This window comes from Callorhinchus milii, unplaced genomic scaffold, assembly GCF_018977255.1.
Source record: "Callorhinchus milii isolate IMCB2004 unplaced genomic scaffold, IMCB_Cmil_1.0 Scaffold22, whole genome shotgun sequence".
NCBI classification, from domain to species: Eukaryota; Metazoa; Chordata; class Chondrichthyes; order Chimaeriformes; family Callorhinchidae; genus Callorhinchus; species Callorhinchus milii.
This window is the reverse complement of record NW_024704763.1, coordinates 7380182-7392371: the sequence shown is the minus strand read 5'-3', so window position 1 is coordinate 7392371 and position 12190 is coordinate 7380182. Positions and strand designations below refer to the sequence as shown.

The 12190-nt window shown below is 43.5% G+C and overlaps 1 protein-coding gene across 1 annotated transcript in view; it reads left to right on the top strand.

Moving 5' to 3' along the window:
- The window catches only part of LOC103189620 (potassium/sodium hyperpolarization-activated cyclic nucleotide-gated channel 3), a 114970-nt gene that overhangs the window by 91971 nt on the left and 10809 nt on the right, over positions 1-12190 (top strand). The window contains exon 8 of the mRNA XM_042343141.1: positions 1772-1936. Within this exon, the coding sequence (XP_042199075.1) occupies positions 1772-1936 (165 nt within the window). The remainder of the gene's footprint in view (positions 1-1771; positions 1937-12190) is intronic.

Below are 12190 nucleotides of genomic sequence, written 5' to 3'. Positions count from 1 at the left end.
ATGCGATGACATTTTCAAACGGCTTCTCCAGGTGAAAGTTGACTGTGGATTGAGCTGACTTTAGTTGACATTAGATGAGCATTAAAAAGCAGATAAGTGGAGAACATGGGATTAGGATTGTCTAAAATGGAAATGAAAAGGACAATGTTTTTCATCACGTTAGAGGAATGAGCTATGCGCTTAGACAAGTTAAGGCTCTTCAGTCTTGGGAGACGACATTTCAGAGGCGACCTCATAAAAGAGTAGAGCATTTTAAATAGGATTGAAAAAATTCTGAAATTGATTTTAGGATGTAATAAGATAGTAGAACAAGATGACACAGGTGTAGCGCTGCAATGGACAATTTCAGGACAGACACTAGGAAGTTCTTTTTTACTCAGAGGCTAATTAATGGGGGGAATGGCAGGATGGGTGTTCTGGAGAGTTGAGATCAGATGGACCGAAGGGTCTTCTTTATCCGAACCGTTCTTGTGATCTTGTGAAAAAGTGAAATGCAAAGGAAGTGGGAATGCAAAGTTCAGATATTGTTTTACACAGAGAGTTCTTGGGATCCTGCAGCCTCTTGGGACGTCCTCCCGACGTGAAAGGCGCTATACAAATGTAATTTTGTTGTTGCTGTTCTTGGGACACACAATGCCCTGCCTCCATTGACACAGAATCCACATTAGCTTTTCAGAGGGAATTATAATATCCTTACATTTGGTTTAACGCCATTCATGTCGAGCGCATGTCTCAAAGCGCTTTATAGGATATACAGTAAAGTGGAGCGATCATGTGTTTGTGGGCCAATTTGTGCTTGAGAACCCCATGCTGAAGGAAACAAGGATATTTGCAGACTAAAGTCAGGGAGTACTCAATAGTTATGTGCTGCTGGGGCTGGGAAGAAGGGATTGGTTTCACGTGGTTAAAGTAATTGATAGGAATCAGAGGATAGCATGTCTTTGCATTGCATTCCCCCCACACCCTCCCTCCCACGGTGGGGATAGAAAGAGATGTGCTGCATTGTTGGAGGTGCCGTCCTTCAGATGAAATGTTAAACCGAGGCTCCATCTATCTCACTAAGGTGGATCTTAAAGATCCCATGGCATTATCTGAAAAAAGAAGAGAGTTTCTCTCGGTGCCCTGGCCAACAAGCCCCCGGATAAAATTGGTGGTTCATTTCATTGTTGTTGGTGGAACATTACTGTGTGCAATTGGCTGCTGTGTTCATCTACAAATACACAGTCACTCCACTCTATAGTAAATTACGTGAAGCGCTTTGAGACAATTTGACGACGTGATAAGGCGCTCTATTGAAACAACAACAACATTGCATTTATAGAGCGCCTTTCACGTCAGGAGGACATTCCAAAGCGCTGAACAGTCAGATTTCGTGGTCTGAGCATGGGGGAGGGGTGGTGTAGAGGTGAGGGAAGGTGGAGAGATGGGAGGGAGACCAAAGGCACCGTCGAAGGGCCTTGAAGGATGTAAGGGAGGAAGCGAGGCGAAGGGACCGTGGAATGGAGTTCCAGAGTGTGGGGGCAGAGAGGTTGGAAGCCCGGCCACCGATGGTAGGGCGGGAGACATGGAGCAGGCCCGGAACCTGATGAGCGGAGAGAGCGGGCAGGTTGGTAGGGAGTCAAGCAAACAAAGGGTTATTATGATTATGGTATTGATTGATAAACCAAGGCATGTGTACATACTGTTGTCCACCACAGAAACACGAGTTTACATGGTGGTTCACTTTTTTTTAATGTTTACCGTAGTTTTGTTTGTCTCCTGCACTCCGCAGAAATCTGTTTGCTGACCAGGGGACGTCGCACGGCGAGTGTTCGGGCGGACACTTACTGCCGTCTCTACTCCCTGTCTGTGGACCATTTCAACGAGGTGCTGGAGGAGTATCCCATGATGAGACGTGCCTTTGAAACCGTGGCCCTCGACAGACTCGACAGGATAGGTACAGACGCTTTCTCTACTTGCTTGATGTTGGCGGTTTTTTTTTCGGTCAGCACTTATGGAAAGCCATCATCGTGCTTAAGAGTATCCTGACCAAATTGAGAATTCCATTGCATCCCACCTACACATGGGAATCCCAGCGATGGATTGTTGGAATGGAATGCACTCTCTCCCTGGAGGGACCCATCCTGCTTACCTAATTACGTTTCTTTCCCCCCTTCACTCCACACCAGCCTCGGCTCCCTGACTTTGCTGCCACAAACCCTTAAGCAGTACTGGTGAGAAACTGACTTCACTCAAGGTCCCCGTAATCAGTGAGCCTTCCCGTCAGGACGGTTTTTACAAAAGCATTTTGCATTCCCTCTGTCACATTTAATTTCAAATAAATTCCGCAGCATTCTGAATTATGCCCTCTTGAGGTGATTGATGTTGGCAGGATTCGGGGAAAGCGTAAAACAAAACACAATGTCAAGTAGAGTACCTCCCACGTTGAGACTTTGAACTCATCTAAGCTAGGCTGATGCTCCAGTGCAGTGCTTTGTTGGGGGAGCCCCTCATTGCCAGAAGTAACGTTCTTCTGTTGAGATGTTAAACCGAGGTCTCGACTGCCTGTTAGGGTGGACTTCGTAGATCCCAACACACTAGTTAAAACGGAGTCTCTTTCTCTCCTTGAGTCCTGGCCAACAATCCACCAGCTAAAATTGGTGTTTGTGGGACATTCCACCACTTCATGGCTGTTTGTGGGACATTGCTGTGTGCAAATTGTCTTCAGCGTTTGCCTACAAAAAACACACACACAGTTACTACACTTTACGGTACAATCCTGTGAAGACGTCCTCCCGATGTGAAAGGCACTATATTAAATTCAAGGATTATTATTCATGTGCGACACTAAAGAGAATAGAGAAAAGTAACAGTTTGGGATATACCAAAATAGCAATTTAACGTCTCATCTGAAGGACGGCACCTCCGATAATGCAGTGCTCCCCCAGCACTTCACTGGAGCGTAGCCTAAACTGTGTGAGCCCTAACAGTAGTAAATGACAACAGCCAAAGTACAGGCAGATCGTCAGCCTTCCTGAAGCTCCCCAACGAGATAATGACACCATTTCACACTTAACTGTTAGTCACAACATTTCCAGTTGTTGGTTAAGTTGATTCCGTAAGTATTCACAGAAATAAGCTCTCATGAAATAGATCGGTAGATATTCCCTACAGATTTTCTTTTCATTGGAGGTCTTCCAGTTGTGAAAGATTCATGTCAAATTTCCTGCAGCAATGAGGATAAATGGTCCTTGTCTACGGCAGGCCAGAACCCTTCAGAATGATGAGACTAAAAGTAACATCTCCTGTGACTGCAGTCTAGTCAATTGGAAAGTTGCTTGTGACTGAAGAAGGTCTCGCGAAAGAAGAGTTGGCAAATTAGAATCTAATTATCAGAGTGCAGCAAATGATCCGTAAAACAGGCAATCCTGAGGACAAAGTAGTTTGAGAACAAACGCTGAACTTCTAAACCAACTTGTGTGATGCAATTTAGCCAAGATAGGCACTGCTCAGTGAACAGCATTCCAGTTGGCACTGGAATTCCTGTTTCTACAAACTCCAGTGCCAGCCTGGCTCAGTTGGTAGCAAACTTGTCTCTGAGTCACAAGGTTTTTGGTTCAAAATCCTCACTTTGGGACAATGAGCTCATAGCCTAGGTTGATACTGCAATGCAGTGATGGGCGAGTTCTGCATTGATGGAGATGCTGTCCTTAAGATGAGACTTTAAACTGAGATCCTGTCTCAGTTATAGACATTAAACTGAGGTTTCCTCTTTCCTCTATAGCGCTTTCATGTCTAGAGGATTTCCAAGGCCTTGGGACGTCCTCCCGATGTGAAAGGCGCTGTACAATTTGTTGTTGTTGTTGTTTGCTTGTTCAGGTGGACGTTAAAGATCTTATGGCAATGCTCGAAAACAGACGGGAGTTTCTCCTGGTGTTTTGGTCAACAATCCCCCATTCACCTCTTGGATGTTTGTAGGACACTGCAGTGCGTAAGTTGGTGATGCATGGGTTCACCTACAAAATACACAGTCACTACAGTTTGCAGCACTTTGAGACGTCCTCCAGACATGAAAGGCAAATGCAAGGATTTTTTCTATTATGATTATTATTATTAGCATCATGAGTTTATGGAGGAGTTCTGCAGCTGTCTTTCACACTGTGATCCCCTGCCTTGCAAACGCAACATATTTAGCAAGGATAGCCTACTTTCCTAACATTTCTTCCCAGTGACAGTCAGCTTATAGCTGGTTCAGCTCGTTAGATAAGTAAGCTCGCCAACATTGCAGCCAATGTGACATTGCCAGTCCCCAGTACTACAGCCGCTGCAATGATAAAACAGAAAGCACCAGAAGGAGCTCTTATCCTTCCCGATTATGTCACCTCCCGACCTGAAGGTGGCGAGGAGAGGACTTCAAATTACATTTAATTATGAGAAAGAAAAGTCTCGGGGGCAAAGAAATCACATCTGTTGAAAGTTGCTGGATGTTCAGGTGAATTATATGTATTTCTCTTGAGAATAAGAAATGTGGGGCGAAATTCCTCAGTGCATAAGCCAACTTGACCCATAGTGATAATGGCTTTTTTTTCTTGAGTTCTTCCTATGTAACCCATTCTTATTAGTAAACTAATCTCCGTCTTTCCAAGCAAAACTCGTACACTTTGACTGCAATTGTGCCAGCCTGAGCTCAGTCGATAGGTAGTGCACTCATCTCGAAGTCAGACGGCTGGGGGTCAGACCCCACATGTGGACTTGGAATTCAGAGTCTAGGGAGACACTTCAGAAGTTATGGCAAGGTGGAGTCACTGGGTATTTGTAGGCAATCGCAGTAGCCAATTTGTACATTGCAATAACACAGAAACAGCCTATGCTTAATAACATTACTTGCATTTTGATGTAGCACTTTATCACGTCGGAAGGACATCTCAAAGCACTTCACAGGATTTACTGTGAAACAGAGTGACTGTGTATTTAGAGGCAAATGTAACAGCACAATTGCACATAGCAATGTCCCACAAACGGCCATAAAATGAGCGGCCAATTTTATTTAGATTTGTTGGCTGGGACACCCTTCTCTTTTCGAATAGTGACATGGGATCTTTGGCGTCCACCTGAACAGGCAGACGGGACCTCGGTCGAAAGTATCATCCGAAGTACGGCACCTCTGACAATGCAACACCAACCCCCTGCACCACATTGAAGCATCAGCTTAGAATATGTGAGTTCAAGTCCTGACTCAGATGTTCGGCGAATTGTTGGCCAGGACACCAAGAGAAACTCCCTTCTCTTTTGCAATGGGATCGTGAACAGGTAGACGGGAACTCGGTTTAATGTTTCATCCAAAGGACAGCACCTCCAACAATGCAGAATTCCCCCAGCATTGCACTGGAGTGTCAGCCTGGAATGTAAGCTCGAAGTTGCTCGTGTCAGTAAAGTGTATTTAACTTGCTTTTACTTGCTTATTGGACAAATGAATGCGTATTCAATAATGGCTTTGTTCAGGATTTCATTGCATCTCCCTTTAATTGAAATTGTTGAGCGTCATTTTGTTCCAACATTCAGGAAACACTTGCGTTAAAACAAATCCAGGAAGCGCCTGATTAAAACATTACAGCCCCGTTTCTTTTTGCAACAGCATCAGTCACCTGCAGTTATCATAACACTAAGGCTCAGTGCACGGCGCTCTTAACACGGTTTGTCGTCTTTGTTTGCTGCTCCATGCCAGATCCTTCAGATCTGAGAAAGTTCACCTTGAGTTCTATAAATCAGTGAAGAGCTTTTTGTCTGGAGATTGTGCTGCAGTCTTGTGACTCCCGTTGTATCCTTCCAGTACCTGCAGTATTTTTGTCAGCCACCGCCAATGCGGACAAATAACGTGAAGGGTACAGAGCCCGAAACTCAGTGTGAAAGATAGGTGGCGGACACTAACCTAGGTGGGACTAACCCAGGGCTGGAACAGAGGGTGGATGTCCATTTCTAAGTGCTTCAGAGTGGTAGAATGTGGCATCTGTACTTCTTCACACAGTGATATCTGGATTTTTCCCCACCTTCGCCCCAAGGACATCAGTGAATTTGATGAGCCAGTCAACCTCTCCTCGTGATCTTAATGAACTCCGACGGCCGAAATTCCACCCAGCCTTAGCCTGCGAGTCCTGTTCTTTTCTGCCTTCAAAGTCTCACATTGTGCACAGAGATTTCTTCCACTCAGCCTTACTTTGGAAGCTGGTTTTCGGGAGGATCCCAAATTATAATTTCAAATTTTCCACAATTCTGCATGATCTTAAATTGTGATTAATAATAATCTTTGCTTTATCAAGTCATCGAAATGTTCTCAAAACGCTTCACAAGATATACTGTAAAAAGGATTGACTGTATTTTGTGAGCGAAATGAGGCAGCCAGTTGTGCACAGCAGCATCCCACAAACAGCCATGGAGTGAGTGACCAATATTATTTGAGGGATTGTTAGCCAGAAAACTGGGAGAGAGAAACTCCCTTCTCTTTTCAAATAGTGGCATTCGATCTTTAATGTCCACCTGAACAGCCTCAGGGAGCTCAGTTTAACGTCTCAACCGAAGGACGGCACCTTCTGCAATGCAGCATACCCCCAGTGCTGCATTGGAGTGTCAGCTTAGACGATGTGATTCCAAATCCTGATGTGGGTCTCGAACCCACAACCTTCTGACACAGAGGCAAGTGTGCTACCACTGCGCCACGCTGACACGCCAGGTGAAGGCAAACTAAAGGTCTCGCAGGATAAAACTGGGTGGAATTCCGGATCTCTAGAGTGTAGTCCTCAAGCATGGCTTCAGAATAATGCAGCGCAATGCAGTATTTATTAGAACTATGATGAATGGATTCTGCTATAAAGCTCAATGGAAATGCTTTGGCAAGTACTGTTTATAATTGCTGCTCATGGCACAATTCATGATAACTAATCTCTATTGGAGGACTTCCATCTCTCAGTGGAGATTGACTATATGCGCACACACACACCCACATACATACACAAGAGTGGGTGCCTCAGCAAGTCAGAGAATCACACTGAACGAAATTGGAAATTGTAATTCCTCTCAATTTTGTGTATTTGAATTGCACCAATTCAAAATGCTTCTGAGTTCTTGAAATTCCACTTTATATTTACGGTTTCTGCCGGTGAAAGCTCTTCCAGGCATAAATGCAAAGCTGATTATATTAGAAAAATTGACAGTACTATATATGGCAATACATTATCCCAACAGCTTATTATTATTATTAATAATAATAATCCTTGCATTTGATATAGTGCCTTATTATGTCGAAACGGCTCAAAGAGCTTCACAGTTTTCGATAAGGACTGTATTTGCAGCTTTACTTATTACATTTGTGTAATTCATATTCAGATTTACACATTTCAACGCTGCAATCACAAGTTACTTTTCCTCATTCCCGTTTCTCTTCTGACATAGTTTGGCAGCTCAGACTCCAATCTAATCATGCAGTTGTGTTCTGATTATTTCATTGGTGTTAAACGATCCAGAAAGGACATCGCAAGTCATGGAGAGGGAACAGCAGAAATTGACTAAGATGATACCAGATGAGAGCTTACAAGGCTCAATAAGGCGAGACTTGCAAAGCTTAACATTCCTGGGACTTGCACCTAAATCTTTCGGATCAAGAGTATAGCAAATGACTCAAAGTAACTTAAGCTGACAGTCTAGGATGACTTTTCACTGCAGTATTAATAATCCTTGCACTTGATATAGCACCTTATCACATCATTGAGATGTCTCAAAGCGCTTCACAGAATTTTACTGTTCAATATAGTGAATGTGAATTTTGTTGATGATTGCAGCAGCCAATTTGCTCAAGGCAATATCTCACAAACAGCCATGAGCAATTTTATCTGCAGGATTGCTGGCTTGGACACCGGGAGAAACGTCCTTCTCTTTTCCAAATAGCGCTTTGGATTGCATGGTCGGAGGTGCCGTACTTCAGCTGAGACATTAAACCGAGGTCCCTTTCAGGTGGACAGGAAAGATCCCATGGCACTATTCAGAAAGAGAAGGGAATTTCTCCCGGTGGCCTGGCCAGCAATGCCCCAGATAAGATTGTCTGTTTGTGAGACCTGCCAGCGGAAATGACTGCCTAAAAAGCAATCACCGCACTCTCGACAGTAATTAATGGAAATCACTTTGAGACGTTTCGACATTGTGAAGCGCTATAAAAATGCAAGTTCAAGTCCTTCCTTTGCTGTTATCACACCATCTCTCTCAGTCATGTGCTCTCGGCTCGCACTCTATCTGAACACTTCCTGCATCAATCACCTCGCGTGGTTCCATCTGGCATAAAACGAGATGTGGATCGAGCTGCAAACGTGGATTGAAATTGTCACAAAAAAAGTGACATGGACTTTAATAGTGCAGTACAGTCTCCTGTGCCCGGACATTCCAGCTTAGCAGTATCTGAGTAGAGATACTGCTCATCCAGATCTCCTGGGAGCAAGTGAGGGACAATTTGCTGGATGAGCCAGGGTGTCATTCCAGAATTATGATAATTGCAATAATAATAATAATTCTAGCATTTGATACAATGCCTTCCCATCATAGAGTCATAGAATATTATAGCACGTCACGTTTTCTGGCAGTGCATTCCAGATCGTAAAAACTCTCTGTGGAATAAAAATGTCTCCTCATCTCACCTCTGGTTCTTTTCCCAATTATCTTAAATCTATGTGCCCTGGAGGATGTCTCACTGCACTTTGGAGGATTTATTGCGAAGTGACTGCGTAATTTTGGGGAAAACAGGGCACTCACTGCTTGCAGCTTTACATTTGGGCCGGCAGCTAAGAATGTTTGATGCTTTGAGAGCATGTCTGGCAAGATTCGCACTGCTCGTTCAGTTAGGACCATCCCACCGATTTGGGCTTTGGCTTGCAGGGTTAGCAGGAGCTAAGTGGGAAGAATTATTGCCCCCAATCTGCCCCATCAAGGACTGCCGATGAGTCAAGCTAGCTGGTCTGTTATTGTTGAAGAGTCGTGTAGCTCAGTGGTTAGAGCACTCATCTTGCAAGTGAGAGACCTGGGTTTGATTCACGGCGGGGCAAAACCTTGGGCAAGTTTCCTTACTCCACACGCCTGATAATATTCCTTCAAAAAAATAATAAAATTGGTCACTTCAATTCAACGACTGTTTGTGGGACACTTCTGTGCGCAATTGACTGCCGTGTTTTGCCCACAAATAGTCAATTCACTTTACAGTCTATTCTGTGAAGCGCTTTGAGACATCTAGAAGACATGAAAAAGTCTTATATCAAACGCAAGGATTATTATTATTATTATTATCAGCAGATTATTATCTGGAGTATTGCGCACCTGCTTGGAATGAAAGAATGTACCCAAATCGCAAAGTATACAAAAGAGAATGAAAATAGTGAGGGAAAGTTCACGCGAGTCATCAAACAACTAATTGACTTCACAAGAGGCCAGAGTTGTTCTCTATGGGAGAGGGAGAGGTCTTGAGTGGAGAACATTCAAGCAGTGCAGAACAGAGAAAATCATCATCCCAGATAAGATGAAAGTCTTCTAACAATAGAAGGGAACATTTTGACAAAGGATACAAAAGATGGGTCCATTAAACCCCAACAGTGCTCAAAGCAATCATTTGGTATTTATGAGCTGGGCATGAAGTGAAAGTGCGGATCTCTGCTAATGGAGAGAATGTAGGCAGGCTGGGGAAGGCAAGGAAATAGCCAGGGGATGGATGCAATTACAGCAGAGATGATTGTTAAATGGAGTTAGACAGAGGCAAGCAAAGTTCTGGCTTCGTAACAACATGTGAATCCATCTGGCGACTGGGCAAAAGAAATCATCGTTGCTTTGTGCATTTTATCTTAAAAAAAAATGTACATTTTCAGGAAATAATCCAGGTCATGTCAGAGAAGTCATTCTAAATGCCTAAAAGCTGCATCGAAAAAGAAAGCTAACATGCTGAAAACCAGTTAACCATCTACTGTTGTCTTGGTTCCTCTGGAGTCCTGTAGTGCAGTGGTTAGAGCACTTGCCTCACAAGTGAGAGGACCTAGACTCGATTCCCAGGCAGGGCAAAACTTTAAGCAAGTTCCTTACTCCATACCCCCCTCTGTTTACACTAGCAATAAATAGGAACCCGGTTGTTAGTGGATTGACGGATCACTTTCCGGGGCTAATAAAAAATTATAATATTTTGGTCACTCAATTCATGACTGTTTGTGGGACGCTGTTGCGTACAATTGGCTGCCACGTTTCGCCCCAAAATATACAGTCAATTCACTTTACAGCATACTCTGTGAAGCATTTTGAGACGTCCCGATGATATGATAAGGCACTATATCAAATGCAAGATTATTATTAGTATTCCTGGTAGACCAACTATTACACACGTAATTCCACACGCCTAATAATAATCCCTCCAAAAAAACAAAAAACAATAATAAATTGGTCATTTTCAATCCATGACTGTGTGTGAGACACTGCTGTGCAAAATTGGCTGCCGTGTTTGCCCACAAATATACATCAATTCACTTTACAGTATATTCTGCGAAGCGCTTTGGGATGTCTAGAAGACATGAAAAGCACTATATCAAATGCAAGGATTATTATTATTACACATGTAGAATCACATAGCGTGATAAGGTACGGAAACAGGTCATTTGGCTCAACTGGTCCATGCTGGTGTTTACACTCCAAGCGGGCCTCCAAACCTCCTATTGCCCTCCTTTCCCTTCTCCCACACGCACATATCAAGTTTTCTCTTACATATATTGATGCGTTTTGCTACTTGCGTACAATCTAACAAATCAACCCACATTAAATGCGCTCATTAAAAAGACTTGCTGTTGGATCACATGCTCACTACTTGCTATTGCTTCTGAACTTCCGTGGCGCACCAGTCTAATTTAAGACAATCAGTAAAAACTGCCCGTGGCCACGTACCTGCATTTGACAAGGACAGATTTAGGGAGTATCAAAAGATCACTACAGACGAATGGAAACACAACCACTTGGTGTTCAACGGATCCAAAAATGCGCTGCTCATGTGCAAAGGACATTTATTTGAGAGGGGACCTGGTAGAGGTGTTTAAAATCATGAAGAGGTTTGTTAGGGGAGACATGAAGGGGACTTAAACATAAGAAACCACCTTAACAGATCTAAAAGTGAGGAACTTTCTTTCTATGCAACTTTACATAGAGGGCGGTGATAATGGGGAGCAAACTCACTACCAGAGGTCATGGTCAATGCAGAAAGCATCAATGTATTTAAGAAGATACTTGTTACACACATGAGGAAGAAGGGAATAGAGGGCTACGGGAGAGGGCAATAGGAGGGGTGGAGACTCATTTGGAGTATAAACACCGGCTTGGATTAATTGGGCCAAATGGCTAGTTTCTGTGTTGTTTCCCCACCCTCTGGAACTCCATCCTGCACTTCCTCTGCCTCGCCCCCTCCCTTGCCTCCTTCAAGATCCGTCTCAAGACCCTCCTCTTCGAGCCACCCTCAGTCCTTCCCCACCCTGCCCTCAACCCTTCCTGATCCAAAACATTGATTGTCCAGCGCCTTGGGACATCCTCCCGACGTGAAAGGCGCTATACAAAATATAATTTTGTTGTTGTTCATTCTGTAATGATATTCCTTGCATTTCAATATAATGCCTTGTCATGTCATTGAGATGTCTCAAAAGCACTTCACAGGACTGTACTGTGTATTTGGTAAGCGAAGGTTGCAGCCAATTTACGCACAGCAATGTCCCACAAACAGCCTTGAAATGAATGACCAATTTTATTTGGGAGGATTGTCAGCCAGAACAAAGGAAGAAACTCCCTTTTCTGTCTCAGTAATTGCCTGTAAATTCTATACAATTTCCACAATGAAGTTTGGAGCAATATCAAATCACTGTAGCTCAGTGATTAGAGCACTTGCCTTGCAAGTGAGAGACCTGGTTTTGAAACCTTGGATTTTGTACTACATAATGTCAGTGTATGTCTTATTACTCTAACCATTACACACACAGTATGTTATGAAATAGTCATGGCATAACCATTTATTTATTCTGAACAATGTAATGTGTCAGTGAGGAAAGCAAGTTTCCTTACTCCACACGTCTGATAATAATTCCTCAAGAAAAAAATATAAGAATTTGGTCACTTCAATCCACAACTGTTTGTGGGACGCTGCTGTGCGCAATTGGCTGCCGCA